The following is a 17,746-nucleotide window of genomic DNA, read 5'->3' as shown; positions in this document are numbered from 1 at the left end:
GGCTGGTGCGGCTGCCCTCAAGCCTTGATTAATGAAATTGCAGAATACAAGGGGGGGACATAGAGCCTGAACCCCATCTTACAATAAGCATAAAGAGAACATCCCGAAATAATACCAGGACTGTCTACAAAATTCATGTATTCTAACAAGCACCAATTAGCAAAGAGTGCACGAATGTCTACTCTTATCAACTTTAATGAGTTTAGTATTAGCTCAAATAGGTTCTTTGATTTTACCAGATTTCTCGTATAAGTGCATATTAGACTTTGGCCCATTTTATAGCTTGATATCTAATCAATTCCTATTTAAAAAAAAAAAAAAAAAACGGCACATGGGATAAATGATCGGCACATGGCTTGACTCATAATCAAAAGCATGACTTCTCTGTGTGTATATAAACACCGAGAGATTCTGGACAAGTTCAAAACTTTAAACTCTCCCCATTTCGGCCTCCAAGAGAGAAATACTAGCTGAAATTGGTATGTCTTTTGTCATTTCTTGACTTTTTCTTTTATATAATTCTTGCAAATTAATACTGCTTATAGGAATATTTCATAAGATCACTTTGGTTTGCAGTTTTTTTTTTTTTTTTTTGGTTAGGAGGCATCTTCATGCATGAATATCTAACAAATCAAATAGAGCAGGTAAAGGGCCGGTTAACAGTAAGTTTGATTGTGATATAAGGAAAATGGAGCACACTGCAGGAAGCAAAAAGTTTCTGCCTAATCCAGTCCTGCTGCAAGATGAGGAATTACACAAGGTGTTGTGCTACTGCTCTTTTTTTTTTTTTTTTTTTTCTGATTATATATCTAGATCGTGCTAGCTTTGAATTAATTTAATATCTGCCCTATTCAGTGATAACTTAAGATTCCCGAGAGGGAGTTTTGAAAACGATACACATTCATGAAGCCAATTGATGCTGTTATATCGAGGAGATTAATTTTTTTGTACTGATATTAATTGCAGTATATACTAGAAACTAGTGTGTACCCTCGAGAACCAGAGCCACTCAAGGAGCTGAGGGAAGCCACTGCAGAACTCCCCAAGTAATTATCTAAGATTCCGTACACTTTTCGCTGTTGTACATATGATTAACTAAACCATCTGAACAAGTCCATGTACATGTGAAGTGCTTTCTTTGGGACTGCACCTGATGCAGGTCAGCTAATGGCCGTGCTCTTGAAACTTGTGAATGCAAAGAAGACAATCGAAGTTGGAGTTTTTACTGGATATTCTCTTCTGCTTACGGCTCTCACAATCCCTGACGACGGCAAGGTTAATTTGCTAGCTAGCTCTTTATTCCTAATCTGTGTGTGTGTGTGTGTGTAATCTGTATGTGTTTGATAATTAATCCTATATATATATGGTATTATAGGGTTACTAATTGATTTGATGATGCAGATTATGGCCATAGATAGAAATCGTAAGACATACGAAATAGGCCTCCCAATCATACAAAAAGCCGGAGTTGAGTACAAAATCGACTACATCGAATCCCCGGCTCTGCCTGTCCTTGACAATCTTTTGGGAGAACCAAAGAATGAGGGTGATTTCGACTTTGCATTTGTCGATGCTGACAAAGATAACTATTGGAATTATCATGAGAGGCCACTATGCCAAAAAATGCTGTAGACCATACCCCTCAGACGACAGAAGAGGTTTTTTCTGTTGTCTGATTTTTTTGAGCGTCTTCAGACGACAGTTTTAACTATTTCTGTTGTCTAAATAGTATCAAAATCAATACTAGATCAATTTTTTCAAGTTTGTTGTAATTTAGAAAACTCAGACAACAGAATTCTGTTGTCTGAGTAAATGAAGAAATTATTTCTTCTTGTGTGGACAAAAACCTTTTTTTGGCTGAACTAAAACTTATCTATCTTTTAATAGACCTAGACCCGACCCCGTGCTTTCCCACACTTGGTGAAAAAAAATCAGAAAACTCATTTTCCATCTCCCAAACCTAGCAGCACCTCTTCTTCGATGCTCGTCCACCCTCGTTGGTCTCTCATATCAGTCTACAAACCAACAACCAAAGCCGGGTCAAGTCAAGTTCTTCAAGGAAATAGAAATTGAAGCACCAAGATGAGAGAAGACAGTACGAAGAGAGAGAAAGTAGATCTGGTTTCTCAATTCTCCATCTTCTACCTCCGAGCATCATCCGGCGACATCGCCACTACCAATGGACTCTTCGGCCTCCAATTAGTTGACCCAGGCTGCGTCATCCAACGATATCGAAAGTCAGCACCACATGTTTCCGACTGCGAATCCGGATCTACACCCAACAGAGATCACAGAATCGGGAGTGATTTGGGGATTTAGGGTTTCGAAATCGAAAGCGTCGTCGTTTTCGAAATGGCGTTGGGCAAGGTGAAGGAGCTCGTCTCGTCCAATCCGGTAGTCATCTTCAGGTTCTCTCTACCTCTTCATCTTCTTCTGTGTGTCTATATATATAGAATTGTCGATCGTTTTGAACCAATTTGGAAATTTGACAATGAGATTTTGTTTCGCAGCAACAAGCTTTGTCCTTACTGTGTTTGCGTGAAGTAGCTCTTCGTTCTAAAATTGGGAGTCCAGTACAAGGCCATTGAATTGGACCAAGAGAGTCAGTACCCACTCTTCTCCTTTCAAATTCGTATACTCATTATTCTTATATATTTGTATACCGTATATCTGTACATGTATCTACTTATATATGTATAGTTGGTGAAAATCTTGATTAATGTTTTTGAGTTTGTGATGCAGTGTCTGTCTATATATGCTTCAAACTAAGGTGATGTAACTAGACTTGGATTTTGGTTTCGGTCTCAGTTGGTTTACTTGGATTTTGGTTTCGGTCTCAATTGATAGAGTGTACCAATTGGTGGAATTCTTCCTGAAGCAGGGCAATAGAATGGTGTATTTCGGTGATATGAACTGGTTCCCACTCCTCAAGCGATCCAAGACTGTAAGCTCCTTTTTCCTTCATTTCATCTTTAGTGATTTTTACTATTCAATTTTGGCTTTTGATTCTCGCATATGTGGTTGTTGATTGTCATACACTGAGTTAGAGAGACAGACAGAGAGCTGGTCTCAGAGAGAGAAGACCACCGGTTTGATGGTAGAAACTTTAGTAATGGACAAAAACATAGTGTTGTAGTTTTTGGTAGTTCAGGAGAAATTAGAGTGGTTTGAAATAATAGGGAGGTGAAGAGAGCCTCTGGAAAGAGATCTCAAGGAACTACGACTTTTGGAAATGGTGAAATCTATTCGTCTTTTTAGGTCATGTCATTCAACCATAAAGTGAGTTGTTCACAAGATTTTCATAAAAGTTACAAGTAATAGCCTAGGTAAACTGTGGGATTGTCTTAGGTGCAGTAAGTAAAGAAGATAGCAAGGGGAATTCTCCCCTTAAAAGAGGTTTGTCAAGTTTAGTCAATGTGACTTCTTCATTCTTAGGGTGGGAGGATACCCTTCCCTTGATAAGCCTTAGAAGACACTAAGCTAATCATGGAGTGTTATCTCCAAGAGATTCAATTGGTTGTATGTACTGATATCTTTGCTTTACCTAGCGGCTTAAGAGAATATTAACACTTTTTAATAGTTATCCATTCATTAATTATTTATGATGTTCATCTTGCAGGTACAAACAAAGACTCTAAGCAACAGATTAGCCACTTTATTTTCAGGTATACCTTCATTTTGCTTCAAGATGAGCTACTGTTTTTCAAGTTGCGTCTCTATCAATATTTTGCATGTTTTTGCAAAATACATAGTAATCAGAGAGTATAATTGAGGAAAGTATTTTAGATTTAGGGTTTATGGTCACAGTTGCTCCAGTGTTGTTACAGTTTATTTTAATATGGTTATTCCTAAGGAAGCTGAAATTATATACCCATAATACAAGCTTCTCTCTAACCGCTTTGTATCCTTGCTTTGTTTTCCAGGGAGAGGAGACTAGAGTTGTTTGCAAACTGGAGAGCTAAGGGTGGTGTTTTCTTGATTGGCTACTCCATTTTCAGAAACTTATCCCTTGGAACCTGTAAGTTAATTTTATGCTAAATCCCTATATTATGGGATTCTTTTGATTTCCTAAATCTCTAGAGAAAGCATCTACAAATTGTCACTCAAAGATTTAACTCTTGAAAACGTTTCTTCAGGGTAAATTCTTTGCTGTTAAATTTTTGATCTTGATTAAAGGGTAATCATTGGTTTTTGAACTATTTTATGGGTGTTCTGTTTTTGCTTTCCTATTAATTGAGTGAGTGCAAGTAATGATGTTGCTAAATGAGTCATTAAGGTGTTGTTGCTTACAGTTTTGAGTGGTATCGAGTTTCAGTGACTTGAGGAACCCTTTTGTGGAGCAAGCAGTGCAGTACTGTGTGGCTGCTGCTCGAGCAACACTTGACAAAGACAAGAAGGATTCATTAGAGAAATTACCATTGCAAGGAAACGCAACACCCTGTAACAAAATAAAGGTAGTCGATCTGCAGATTATATAACCTTTTTCTTCCTTTTACCTGTCCAGTTGTCCTTTCATGTTAGCATGGCTAGGTTAACTTGCATTTATATATCTTCAAATTAATGTAAAGCAACTTTGGGGTTAATTGGTCTGATAATGTGCATTACAGATGGATGACATAGAGACACATCATTGGAAAATATAAAACGTCAAAAGGAGGGAAGAATAGGTTATATATGAACGCATTAGTTCCATTTGACTTCAGTTTTTCATTACTTGTCTTCCTTTTTATTTCATAAAGTAAATAGGAGAAATGCCAGTTTTAGCAACAGGTAAGCATATACAAGTAATTATTTCTTTAACTGAAAAATTTAACTTCTTCCTTGCCATTTTTCTTAGGATCCTGCATATTATCTGCTTAAAGAAGATGATTCCCCTTGCATTTTTGGGTCTATTGAGAAGCAGAGATGGTCATATGCATGTGCAAAGCAATTGATCGAAGGCTGATATATGGTTAGTCATCCCTTTGTTTTCTTTTACCTCTATTTCTAATTTTCTATGACGTCTCTGTTATATAGGGTTGTTATAGAAGAACCTAATCTTTGTTATATAGGGTCTCCGTGTATGCATAAAATCTTCTCTTCTGCACACACATGCTGCCAAATCCCTTGTTTGTTTCTAGTAAGATCTTGTCCCTCGCCCTCCGCCGTTTCTCTTTCTAGGATTTCTGTTTTCTTTTTCTTCTTTTCTGGCAATCTTTCTAGGATTTTTCTCCAGTTTAGTATACTTTTTTCCCCTATGTGCAGGTCTGCTTAAAGAAGCTTTCTGGATAAATGGTGAAGCTGTTTATCTTCACAGATATCCGTAATTTCCTTAATGTAAGTCTTTTGGCCATAAGGGCCAAGCTCTTTATCTTTTCAATCTTCTCCATTTTTTTTTTCTAATTTTAGGTAGGAAAGCTTAGTTGTTTCCAATTTGACTTGTGTAGTTTTTGCATTTTATCAATTTTGTCCAACTTTTTTATCTACCTATTTTCCCACATGTTGAATACTTAATGAGCATATATTATTGGCCTTTGAATATTAGCTTGCATCTTTCATATAGACTTTGTTCTTTGATATGATGTATTTTAAATACTTAGCCTTCTGTCTTTTTCATCAGGTGGCTAGTGGATGATGATGTTGTACAAGATTATGATTACCAAGGTTGTTTGGTTCTTTTATACTGAAAAGTAATTCTCTCTCAACCCTGTCCTTTTGGTGTCAAGTTCAAGCTCTTTTCTAACTCTTGTTTTGGGTGATTAACTCTTGTTTTGTTTCCTTTTTCCTATAACTGAGTTGGCCTTTTTTGTTATATATTTCCTAAAAGTCATTCGTTGTTTCTTTCCATTTGTGAATGTACAGATGGTTTCAACAATGAAGAAGTCGATCTTTGATGAACAAACTAACAAGGCCTTAAGGAAATTGCAAAAGAATGCTCAAAAGAAGAGAAGGCATCATGATGTGGTTCGAGCTGAATGGGCAAATCATGTTATACAGTTCTAACTTTGGTTCTGTTTAAGGTAGATGAGTAGCACTTAGAACTGCTTTTGTGCATTTATATACAACTGATGGAAAGTGTTGGTGAGCTTAAATTATGCATGCAGTTGCTCTGTCTAGCTACTCTTTCTTTACCTTATAGGTTTTTGACTTGATGCACTAGGTAAATGATTGAGATAAGATGGTTTTTTGGTTCTCACGATCATAATGTAACTGTTGGCTAGGTTTAGAGTTGGAACTATGGATTGTATTTTGGATGATGTTGATGCAATTAATGAAACGTAGCCATCATTTTCAATGCTGATTTTAGTCCAATTTTATGGTTTTGATGATTGTAAATGACTGAAGTTGAAATGGTTGAAAGGCAACAAATATATGAAGGTTTATGTTATATCAAGAAAATACAACACAATTTATGTTGTATCAAGAAAATAGAAACAACAGAAACAAATGATCATCTGTTGTTTCTACCAAGTTCAAACAACAAAAAAGTAGAGTTCAAAGAGCTCTCAGACAACAGAAATAGGTGGTTGATATATTGTTTCTACCAAGTTCAAACAACAGAAAAGTAGAGTTCAAAGAGCTCTCAGACAACAGAAGAAGGTGATTGATATGTTGTTTCTACCACGTTCAAACAACAGAAAAGTAGAGTTCAAATAGCTCTTAGACAACAGAAGTAGGTGTTGATATGTTGTTTCTACCACATTCAAACAACAGAAAAGTAGAGTTCAAAGAGCTCTCAGACAACAGAAGTAGGTGGTTAATATGTTGTTTCTACCAACTTCAAACAACAGAATTATGTTGTTGCATACGAAATTAGTCAACATATAACTGTCGTTGTTCTTCAAATCAGACGACAGAAGCATCAACTAAGCTTAATATTAGTTCAATCAAACGACAGAAACAACAAAAACTCCGTCATCTTACATTAACTACATCGACAGTTATTTTTGAATCCGTTGATGAAGTGAATTTCCAACAACATTAATATGTAGTTGTATGGTGTTTCAGACGACAGAACTTAAACTGAATCTGTCGTCTGAGTAGCTTATAAACGACGGAGAATATCTGTCGTCTGAATGGCTTAGAGACGGCAGCCACTTAGACAACAGATTTTTACTTCATCAGACGACAGATATGGTCTGTCGTCTGAAGCATTTTTTGGCATAGTGGGCTGATGAAACTGGTGAAGATTGGTGGGATTGTTATGTATGATAATACACTGTGGGGAGGGGCAGTGGCTAAGCCTGAAGACGCTGTTCCGGAGGCCAAAAGGGAGCTGAGGCGGGCTACAATTGAGTTTAACAAGTCAGTTTCGGCTGACCCACGAGTTGAAATCTCTCATGCTTCTGTAGGAGACGGAATCATCATTTGCAGACGCATTTGCTGAGTTTCTTAATTTGATCTTCTATGAGTGCACTTATTGTTTATAGCTTCAGAAGTGCAGAACTTTAACCTGATTGCCAGCTCTTCTATGTTTATAAATGTCTTGGATTCTTTACTTGTTTCTTGGTGAAACTAAATGTTGAATAAGTACGTGATTGATATTAGGTCATCCTCTTTTTTGCATAGCTCTCTTTATTTTGTCATGCCGTAAAAACTCTCATACAAGTCTATGCACTGCCGGTGCAAATGACAGAATACTAATAAGATGATCTTAATTCTTGATATTTATAATTAATTTTTTATTTTTTATTATGGCTTGCAAGATAAGAGTATGCTAATTTTACTGTCTTGTAAAAGTAATCTCACTTTTTGCCGACTAAAATTATTTCCATATGTAGTTATAAAAACGTCCCACTTTTTTTTTTCTAAAAAAAATTAATTTTTATCAGGATGGGCAAATAGTCCCCAACTCGATCAAATACTAATTAAAATACAACTACACTGCTCGATCCCTGGCATAATCTGAGTTGTTTTGCTAACTGTTTTTCATTCTTAGACTAGTCTCGCAATGCAGGGTCCAATATTTAACCTAATTTGTCACGAAAAGAAAGAAAAAAAGAAAGAAAGAGAAAGATTCACCAAAAAAACCAAGCCTAGAAACAAGGTGAAGTCTTCAGTATGCTATACAAATGTGTTGATTTTCACCGCCAAATACGTCTTTAATTCAAGGAATAATATGTAGTTGCAGATCTCTCACGAATACGCACTCGGTCTGCTTCGGACACCCCGCATGCTCACGATCTTCAAAGTACAGCCTCCCTTCCTGCAAAGATACACTACTACAATTATTGCCTATTAGGACACCCCATAAGGACACATTTTTATTGAGGTGTCCTAGTAACCTTTCAAGGACGACCTCGAGAAAATAGACGCGGCCCGCCCTTTTTTTTTGCCAAAAGTTCAAATTCTCAATTTTTGTTTTAGTGGACCGCTCTCTCACTCTGTCTCATCTGCATCACTTCCTCATCGAATGAAACAAATTGGAGCTCAGATCTAAAGCTTTGAGTGAAACAAATTCACTCACCACGGACGGGTGATTCTCTCACCTTCTTGATCTGCCTCTACATTCTTTTACTAAATCTGTTTTCTCATTCCCTCAAACCCTCGTTTTCTCCCACAGCCCCTCTTGCTTTTCTCTCCAATCTCGATGTCACCCACCAAATTGAACTTCGAAGAACTTCGTGGCCCTTGGGTTGACTTGGATTCAGGGATTATTCTTTTTGGGTAATCTCAATTAAGTCTTCTCTCTTGTGGAACCCGATGCAACTCGATGATTCAGATTCAATGGCCGGGTCACTTGTGTGAAGCTCGTCCGAGCGGCGTGCGAAGGCACTTGATCGAAGGAGCAGCAGCAACATGTTCCCCTCCACTATCGCTCATTCGGATGAATATTGTATGTAATTTCTTCTGGCCTTGAGAACCGTCACCTCAAATTTGGGGTATAATTGTTGTGTTTATAGGTTTTGCCTATGGTTATGTTTACTTTGTTTTTATTTTATTGCTTTGGGTTCTGGCTTTTGCTGGGTTGATTGTGATGCATGGCCTAATTATATTTGTATTGCTTATGGTGTACTTGGTTTCGCATCCTATGTCTGTGTGGACAGTGCAGAGAGATCGAGGTATTTCAGTATAAGTGTTTGCTAGAATTTTTTGTTTTAGGGTTATGTTGTATCTACAACTATGGTTATGGATGAACTATTCTAATCAGGTCCATTGTTTGTCTTTAAGGCAATGTGTTTTCTAGAATTTTTTGTTTTTGGGTTATCCCGTATCTATAACTATGGTTATTAATAAGCTATTCTAATCAGGTACAAGAGAGTTATACGCTATTGTTTGTCTTTAAGGCAATGTTGGTTAGCACTCCTCGATTTTAGCTTATTTGCACATATTTTGGTGGATGAGAGTGGAAAGATTTAAAAGGGTTCGAATGAATTCTTTTCTTTATTTTATGGTTGATCAGGAGGTGGTAGACGTTGCTTTTATGCTAGAATATGCATCCCGGATCATGGATTCGTGATTTTTGTTCAATTGAAGTATCTTTCACTGTTCTTTGGCATGGTGTCGTCAAACAAGCTGAAAAAATCAACTTCAGGAAGGTTGCCAATTGCAACTTTATATTTTGAACTTATTTGTGCAGTTCCCATTAGCTCTTTCTATGATGTCTCACTCTGCCTTCTAATGTTTGTCTGCAGACAAATCTGATCAAAGAAAGCATAAGAATGGGCTACAATGATTTTGGAGATTTCCATTATTCTCATGGCAACTTGGGGATGCTTTTTAAGAGCTATGTTTGTACTCCTGATTATTGTACTACATCAAAGCATATTGTTCATATGTGCATGTGTTCCATTCTGGTTAGCATAGATATGGGTCAATTTACTCATGTCGCAAGCAATGCTAGCAAAGCAGAACAAACACTAGAAGCTATGTTGCAAGCTATGATAATCTTCACAAGTAGTTTGTTGCATGGTTTTATGATTATCATAAATTTTTTTGGCCTATTAATGTTTATATGTACATGAAAGTAAAATTTTCTATGTTAGCTGATGAATGCCTTAGGGACTTAACATAAATTTTTTTGGCCTATTAATGCTTAAATGTACATGAAAGTAAAATTTTCTATGTTAACTGATGAATGCCTCAGGGACTTACAAAATTTCAATAAAGCTGTCAGCGTACTTATCATTTGCCTTAAGAAGATTGATAGTGACAACTATCTTGAGGTATTATCTTCTTTATTTGAGCTAAAAGATAAACTTCTTATGCAAATTAACTTCTGTATTTGATATATGTACTGTTTTATAATAGTTGAACTAAGTATCAATTTTGAAAACTTGAATGATTCATAAAAAAGTTAGTAATGATAGAAAGTTTCTTGTTTCTTTTTCTTATCTACAAGAACTCAGTCGTAAGCTTGCAGGAATTCAATTTGGGTGTGTTCAGATCATTCTCTTTGTTCCAAAGGGTTTATCCCTGTAAGATTTAATTCTCTTTTTGACATGTGTTATCAACTGATCATAGAGCACGGTACCACATGTGGAAGTCACCTAAATTGTTTCTGCAGTTGGATATAATTCAAGTATAAGATTATGATTTGCCAAGTTTTCTTAGGTATAGCTGCACCAGCTCCAGGACAGGCGGGACTTTTACTTCCTAATTTTGTTCCTAAATATGCTGTAGGACTTTCTTTTTTTTTGTGTTCGTGGTCATCAGGCAACACCCTGAACTTAAGGATAGGCCTGTAGCTGTATGTCATTCTGATAATCCAAAGGACACTGCTGAAATTTTATCTCCAACCTACTCTGCTCAAGATTATGGTCTGTTTTGGTAATAATTTTTCGTTGCAGTTTTTTTTTTCTGTCGATCATTCTTTTGTTTCCACTGGGTATGTTCTGTGTGGTTAAAAGTCTTTTTAATGTGTATTTTCAGGATTGAGGGCTGCGTTGTTTGTCAGAGATGCTAAGGCTCTTTGTCCATAACTTGTCATTTTTCCTTATGATTTTGAAGTGTATGAGGAGGTAGGTTATTGGAGGACATCAATGTCTTATGCCTTAAATTGTTGCTAGTTATCTTCTTTGTTTCTTATATCCTCACTTTAGCAAGTTTAGTGGATATCTATGAGACATATGATCTGTTGTGCAGGTAGCTGATCAGTTCTATGACATTCTACATAAGCACTGCAGAAAAGTAGAAGTAAGCTTTTGGAAACCTATTTTATTTATCTTCTCAACACTTATTTCTTCAGTTGTGTTTTTGTTAATATGCATATTGTTGAATTAGGCAGCAACCTATTTCACAACACTTACAAGCATTCTTAATACTTGTAACTGTTGTGCTTGTCATCATGAATATTATGTGCAGTCTGGCTTGCTTAAATTTTATGGTTTTTATATTAGGTGCATGATTATTTATATGAACTTCCTATCAAGATGCTTCCAGGAATAGGACGCATTTTAGAGGAGAAGTTGAAGAAGCGAAATATTTTGATGTGTGGACAGTTGCGTACGATTCCTAAGGTGTCTTTATTGATGAATCTAATGATAAAAGGTTTGAATCTCTTTATTTTTCCTTTTATTGCAAGTTCTATACCTATAGGCTTTGTGTAATATGCTTCCTTGTGCCAGCTCTACTGTTTCCAAGTTTGCTGTATATTGCAGCTAGATCTAGTTTCTTGAATTTTTATTTATTTGAACCTTCCATGCTCTCTGAATGAGCACGCCTTGTTCATATTAGTGACCCTAAATCCCTTTTAATTTCTCAGGGTGACCACCTAAGTCCGCTGCAGCTACATTACTCTTCCTCCGTATGCACTTGTAACACAGGTGAAGTATATCTGAACTGATATGGTCATAACTATATATACATATTGCTCTGACCAGAAAAACTTTTGATTTTTATCAAATGAAATTTGAGGATCAAATTTGGTTGAAATCTGACTTCTTCTTTATATGTACACAGATGGGTTCACAATTCAAGGGTAAGATACTAGAAGATAATATGGCTGGCATTCTAAAGTAATGGCACGGTGATGTGAGGAGGAAAAGGAAGAAGGAAGAACAAGTATCACAATCTGCACGCATGTCTCTTTCCATGGAATGGAGCTCCATGAGGCACAACATATGTATTTGCAGATTTCTTACCTCTGGTATGAATCAAATTAGTTGATATTTGAAGCCTACTTAGTGTAGCAGCAACTTTGAATTAAATTGGTCAAAACAGTAGAGTAGGACATTTTGGTTCTATATTCTCTTTTAATGAGATGGACTTATGGTGTTTGTGGACTACTTGTTATTGGATGTTTTCTATATCAGTTCTCATATTATAAAGACTTGTTGATGTGTCATATGTATGCAAATTTGATGGGAATGTACAGAAAATAGGACACAAAATGCATTCCTATATGTGTCCTAGTACAGAAAAGAGGACATATGGGAATGTATTTTTTGTGTCCTCTTATTGATTTAAGGACTCCATTTTCAAATATTTGAGGACACAATTTGAGTGTCCTAGAATAGAAAAGAGGACACATATGAGAGTTTATTTTATGTGTCCTCTTATGGATTTAAGGACTCCATTTTCAGAGTTTTTAGGACACAATTTGTGTGTCCTCATATAGAAAAGAGGACACTTATTTGATAATATAAGGATGCAATTTAGGTGTCCTCTTATAGATTTAAGGACACCTTGTCCATAGCTATTAGGACACATAAATTGTGTCCTCGTATAGATAAGAGGACACATTTCCGGTGTCCTTGTTTGAGACTTACAATGACACCCGGATAGAGGACTCTTTTTTTAAAGAGTCCTTGTATGTATTTAAGGACACGGTTTAGGTGTCCTTAAATCATGTTTTTGTAGTAGTGATAAGTTGTCGTATATACACTCGGTTAAATTGAGACTTCAAGCATGGTGCCCATCTCGGCGGCTTCTTTTTGTTATGACTTATGACACTTGTACGATTGAGGCATGACCAAGTGCAAAATTTGACAACACTAATTAAGCACTTATGCATTATTCTTTCCACCGCTTCATCAGTCATGATTGGTTATTCAATATTATATGATGCATATTTGTGGAGGTATACAAGTAAATCATGTCACTTTGAGTGACTTTATGTCAATCATGACAACTCTGATTTGCAAGAAACTAGTTTATATTGATTATTTACATGGGCAACACGGCAGCAAGCATTACTAGCTTCTTTTTCAGTTTTTCTACATAATATTTGACTACTAATTACTAAGCCTATTCCGTGATCAGCACGGCCACATTCCCATATGCTATATTGCTATTGGCCTCGGTGCACTGTACAAATAATGAAAACTCATCTCATGTGCATGATCACTTTGCTAGTCAAAATACATTATGTTTTTCATACTTCTCCATGTTAAAGCATACAAATAAGTCATCTTTGATTTATCAAATTAATATGAACTCAACCGTTCATCATCTATTTTTCTAAAGAGGCTGGATCCCACTTGAAATTTTGGACTTTTCATACTTAGACAACGTAGTACATCATTCTTACAAGAATTATACCACTTAGAATGACACCATATACGTTCTTATCTAGTTATCTCACTCTCTTGCAATTATAGCTAATATCATATCATGCCTTGCAGGACTTCTGAACATGCTTACCACATGCTGTAGAATTAGCAAAACACTCTCTGTGTCATGCATGCTAGATATATGCCATACTTTAAATATCTCCATGATTCTCAAGAATGTTTACAATATGCAAAATGTTATTAGCATCTCCACTACAAATACATGCTAAACACATATGTTATTTTTGAAGTGTAATCAATTACACATGCCATGTTTCAATTTAATTGTAAACAAATTAAACTGCTACATATATACATGTGACACTTGTTAAATAATTATGAATTGCATAAATTATTTGTGATCACCAAGGGCTTAGACTTGCTTGGGTTACGATTTGTTTGGGTATCGAGCATGGCCACAACTTGCTAGGGTCACGCCCTCATGCTCGCACAGGGCCTACTTGCTCGCTCACTCCTAACTCGCTCAAATACAATCCAACTCGATCGAACTCGATTAGATAAGCTCCAATAATTAGGTCCAATAGTTTCAATAACATCATGCATACAAACCTATTTATAAGATTGATATGGACACCCATCACATAAACAAACTTATTTATTATGCATCTTATATCTACATAATGTTACATGTTTAGTACTTCTATTGCTTAAATTCACATGACATCTCTTATATGAGATTATTCATTACTTCTATATATTATTCCTTAAATGAGATTATTCATTACTTACCTTTGAGAAACTTTAAATTTTGTTGTTGTTGTGTGTCTGGTATATTTATATTGACCATAGATGCAAGCTAAGACAATCAAGAAAACGTGATTGATTCTTCTTATAATCCAAGAGCTCCACTTCATGTGCCAAAATTTAATCCTCACTTTGGTGTACCTCACACCCCATTTCATAATCAGGTATGTATTTTAGACTTTACATGTTAGAGTTTTATGAAATATAAATAAGCACCGTAACATTTTATCTTTTCTTTGGGTAATTTAAGTTGGACTTTTGGGAATCCCAATTTCTGTTTCAATTATGGTGTTATGCCTTTCTCAAATCAGGTATTTGTTATCATATTATATCCTTCAAGTTGATGTCATGAAACATTGATTACATTATAACTTTGAAGCTAATTTGTTCCCTATTTTGTACAGAACTCCTGCAAGTACTAATAGAAGAGTATTGTGAAAGGAAGAAGTATACTCTGGTTCTAAATGCCCTTTTGGCCCGCCCTTTTGCGTCTAGCTATGTGAGATATGAATTGGTCAAGATCGGACTTCAATTTTTTTTTTTTTTTTTTTTTTGGAATAGCTAGTTTATGGGAAAATTAGCAAACAATCTAGTTTCATCAAATTTAGTTGGTATGAAGCTGAAGTTATCGTAATATATGTGCTCTTTACCAACTCTTTATTATTGGAATATGAAGCTGTCATTTTACTAAGTTTTTCTTACATAGCAATTTGACTAGTTTTTATTTCCTTATGAAATGAGTATGTTGGATGTTTGTGCAAAAGTTTTCTCCTCTTTTGTTCCTTTCTTTTCTTTTAGATTGGAGATTCAATTCATTGATGAAGGAAAGCTTATAGCTAGAACAGAATAAGGGACTTAACATGGAAAATCTAATTCATTTATCGAAGGGAAGTTTACAACCATGACAATGCATGAAAATTGAAAAGTGAACCTATGACTAAAGGCAAATCAAATAACTAGCCATTAAGGTCAATGATCCCTATAGAAAACTCTGTCTGTCTGCTTCAATTAGGCTGTGCCTAGCTTGGCTACTAAGATCGTAACCAAGATTCAAGCAATCGCTACACAAAAAGCCCCCAATGTCTTCTACCAGTGCTCCAATTTGAATTCACTAAGATTATGTCCTTGCTTCTGTACTTCTTGGATGAGATTGAGATCATCCCTTTTCAATTTCCAAGTGCAATAACTTTGTTGTTAAACAATTTAATGTAAAATAATGCCACAACGTTTCAGGTTACTAGAAGAGGGAGAAAGAAATAGAGATCTTGCACATCATATTATGTTGTATTCCATGTGTACAACTCTATAATCATTTTAACAAATGTTAAGCTACATAACCCGAAAATACAGTTTGATTCATGATATGTAACTCTAGAACATATAAATCCAACTCACTTCCTTGTTCTAATTGAAGGTCCAGATTTTATATCACGTGCACCCATAAACTGAAAGACTCAATACAACTGCTACTGATCGATCACCTACATTACAACAGTCCAAACTTATCAAAATATCTTGTAGGACTAACGATCTAGGCACCATACATTCTATGGTTGATTTGTGGGCACTCATTCATTGTAGCTTGTAGGATTCTAAACTTGATCGTCTACACTTGTCTCAGCTGTCTGTATATAAAGGCAACCTATACATCATACAATTAATTGGGTGAGGGTGACAATACAATTTTTGATCGATCTCATATTCTCTCTCATTTTTCGGATCAGTTACATTTTTTTGAAATTTTAGAGTATGGATCTATGTGTGAGGAGATGGTTGCATATAGAACATATATGCAACCATCAACCAGCCACGACATAGATGCAACCATCTCATATTCTCTCTCATTTCGTTATATATTCTCTCTCATGAGGGACCTTCGAGCTGTTTCTCTCGGTGTGAGGAGATGGTTGCATCTATGTCGTGGCTGAAGATGGGGACTGGACTAGAGATGGATCAAAACCAGGTCAGAGCGGCTCGTGGTGGTCTGTGGAAGGCAGGCTGGGATCGGTGGTTTGCTGGCTTGGAGCGTTGGCTTCATGGGATGGACGATGTTGGCTCGTTGACGCTGAATTCTAATCCTGGAATAGCTCTATGGTGGTGCTTTGGGCGATTCGACGGTGGTGTGCCAAGACAGGCCGGCTGGGAAGCGCCGGTGGTAGGGGCCCGACATCGATGGCTGGGCAGCAGATATGGTTGTTGGGTGGCGGTGTGGATGCAATTGTTGAATTGGGTTGAGAAGGGGTTTGGGTTCTTTGCTGCTCTGGCTTCTTAAGCTTGGACAACGCTTGTGGGGCCCGTCTGGGCTTGTGCTTGGGCTAGGGCTCAATTTTTGGGCTCTGCTTTGGCTGTTTGTTTATTTACAGTTTTTATTTATTTATGTTTTGTAGTTTGGATGCGCTTCTTGCAAGTAATAAGTTTCTACACTTGTCGTGTAAGGTTAGTCGGGCTACGTACCTGTGTGTGCACTCAAAGTGCCTTGTCTGTTCTAGGTAGGGGGCGAGTTCCTTGCTTTGTCAAATGGTCGCTACCCCCTAGTAGCAGGGTGAAGCTAAATGTCGTCAGATATATCCCCCGGCGGCAACATAGTAGGAAAGCTGTGCTATTTGTAATTTTGCTATGTTGTAATCGAGTTACATATCGAGTTATCTTTCCGTTATATCACCGCTATATCAAAGCAAATAGAGGAGTCAGTTGAGTACTCTTTGCTAGTTGGTGCCTAGTTGAATACATTTGGTAGAGACTCCTGATATTATTTCAGGCTATTCTCTATATGCTTATTGTAATCAGGGTCGAGGCTCAATGTGATCCCCTCCCCCCCCCCCCCCCTCTTGTATTCAATAGTTTCATTAATCAAGACTTGAGGATAACTGCACTAGCGCTTTATTTAATAATAAAAAATGGTACGTGGAAATTAAGTGATATGATACAATGGAAAGCGTATACATGCATGTACTCATAATTAATTTAAAGTGTTTAGAGCCGAAATATATTGCAGGTGATTTATCTCAATAATAAGATTTATGGCTCCTCAAGTGGTGTAAAATGTACGTGTTAATTTTTGTTTACTTGCATAGTTTTCTGAAGGGCCTATGAGAATTTTTTGCATTCCTCTTCTAATTCAAATGTATAAGCTTACAAAATAGTTAAATAGGAATAATAATGGGGAGTGAAATTTGCACTCCCCTTTTTGTAAACCACACTCCCACTTTCATTTTAATATTTTTATTTCCACAATTACCCCTCTTACTTCTCAATCTCTTTTTCTTCGCATCTGGTTCTCTACATGCTCTACTTTTGTTTAGTTATCACATCCAGTTGCAGAAAACTTGAAGCCACAATAATCTGACAGAGTGAAGAAAGGGAAGAAAGAGGTTGCTTAATCTTTATGCAGCTTTAGGAGGCAATCTCTGTTATGTCATAAAAACCGCCCAAGTAATGACAATTGTGTAGAGAATCTAGAAGAATAGTGGGGATTCAGCTTGTTGAGGTCTTCATCAAGTTTAGGAACA

At 36.5% G+C, this 17,746-nt stretch overlaps 1 protein-coding gene and 1 long non-coding RNA gene across 2 annotated transcripts; both read left to right on the top strand.

Annotated features, from left to right (window-relative positions):
• Positions 1–337: 337 nt before the first annotated feature.
• Positions 338–7,562, top strand: LOC133727284 (probable caffeoyl-CoA O-methyltransferase At4g26220). The gene is made up of 6 exons (XM_062154885.1): positions 338–479; positions 601–760; positions 967–1,046; positions 1,131–1,275; positions 1,402–1,628; positions 7,147–7,562. The coding sequence occupies exons 2-6, from the start codon at positions 689–691 to the stop codon at positions 7,364–7,366; spliced, it is 744 nt and encodes a 247-aa protein (XP_062010869.1). The 5' UTR covers positions 338–479; positions 601–688; the 3' UTR covers positions 7,367–7,562.
• Positions 7,563–8,380: 818 nt separating this feature from the next.
• Positions 8,381–12,254, top strand: LOC133727283 (uncharacterized). The gene is made up of 7 exons (XR_009855089.1): positions 8,381–8,815; positions 9,615–10,749; positions 10,852–10,944; positions 11,069–11,115; positions 11,319–11,469; positions 11,684–11,744; positions 11,881–12,254. It is a non-coding gene; the product is annotated as an uncharacterized LOC133727283 (long non-coding RNA).
• The last annotated feature ends 5,492 nt before the right edge of the window (positions 12,255–17,746 follow it).

Source organism: Rosa rugosa, chromosome 1, assembly GCF_958449725.1.
Source record: "Rosa rugosa chromosome 1, drRosRugo1.1, whole genome shotgun sequence".
Taxonomy (NCBI): Eukaryota; Viridiplantae; Streptophyta; class Magnoliopsida; order Rosales; family Rosaceae; genus Rosa; species Rosa rugosa.
Note: the sequence above shows the minus strand (reverse complement) of the source record. Positions and strands in the feature narration are given on the sequence as shown.

What these genes read in the sequence shown, in the direction of transcription:
- LOC133727284 (XM_062154885.1), top strand. Translation starts at nt 689, where the DNA reads ATGGAGCACACTGCAGGAAGCAAAAAGTTTCTGCCTAATCCAGTCCTG. An exon ending in CAATCCCTGACGACGGCAAG is followed by an intron (nt 1,276 to 1,401) that starts GTTAATTTGCTA and finishes TTGATGATGCAG; the next exon opens with ATTATGGCCATAGATAGAAA. An exon ending in CCACTATGCCAAAAAATGCT is followed by an intron (nt 1,629 to 7,146) that starts GTAGACCATACC and finishes TTTTTGGCATAG; the next exon opens with TGGGCTGATGAAACTGGTGA.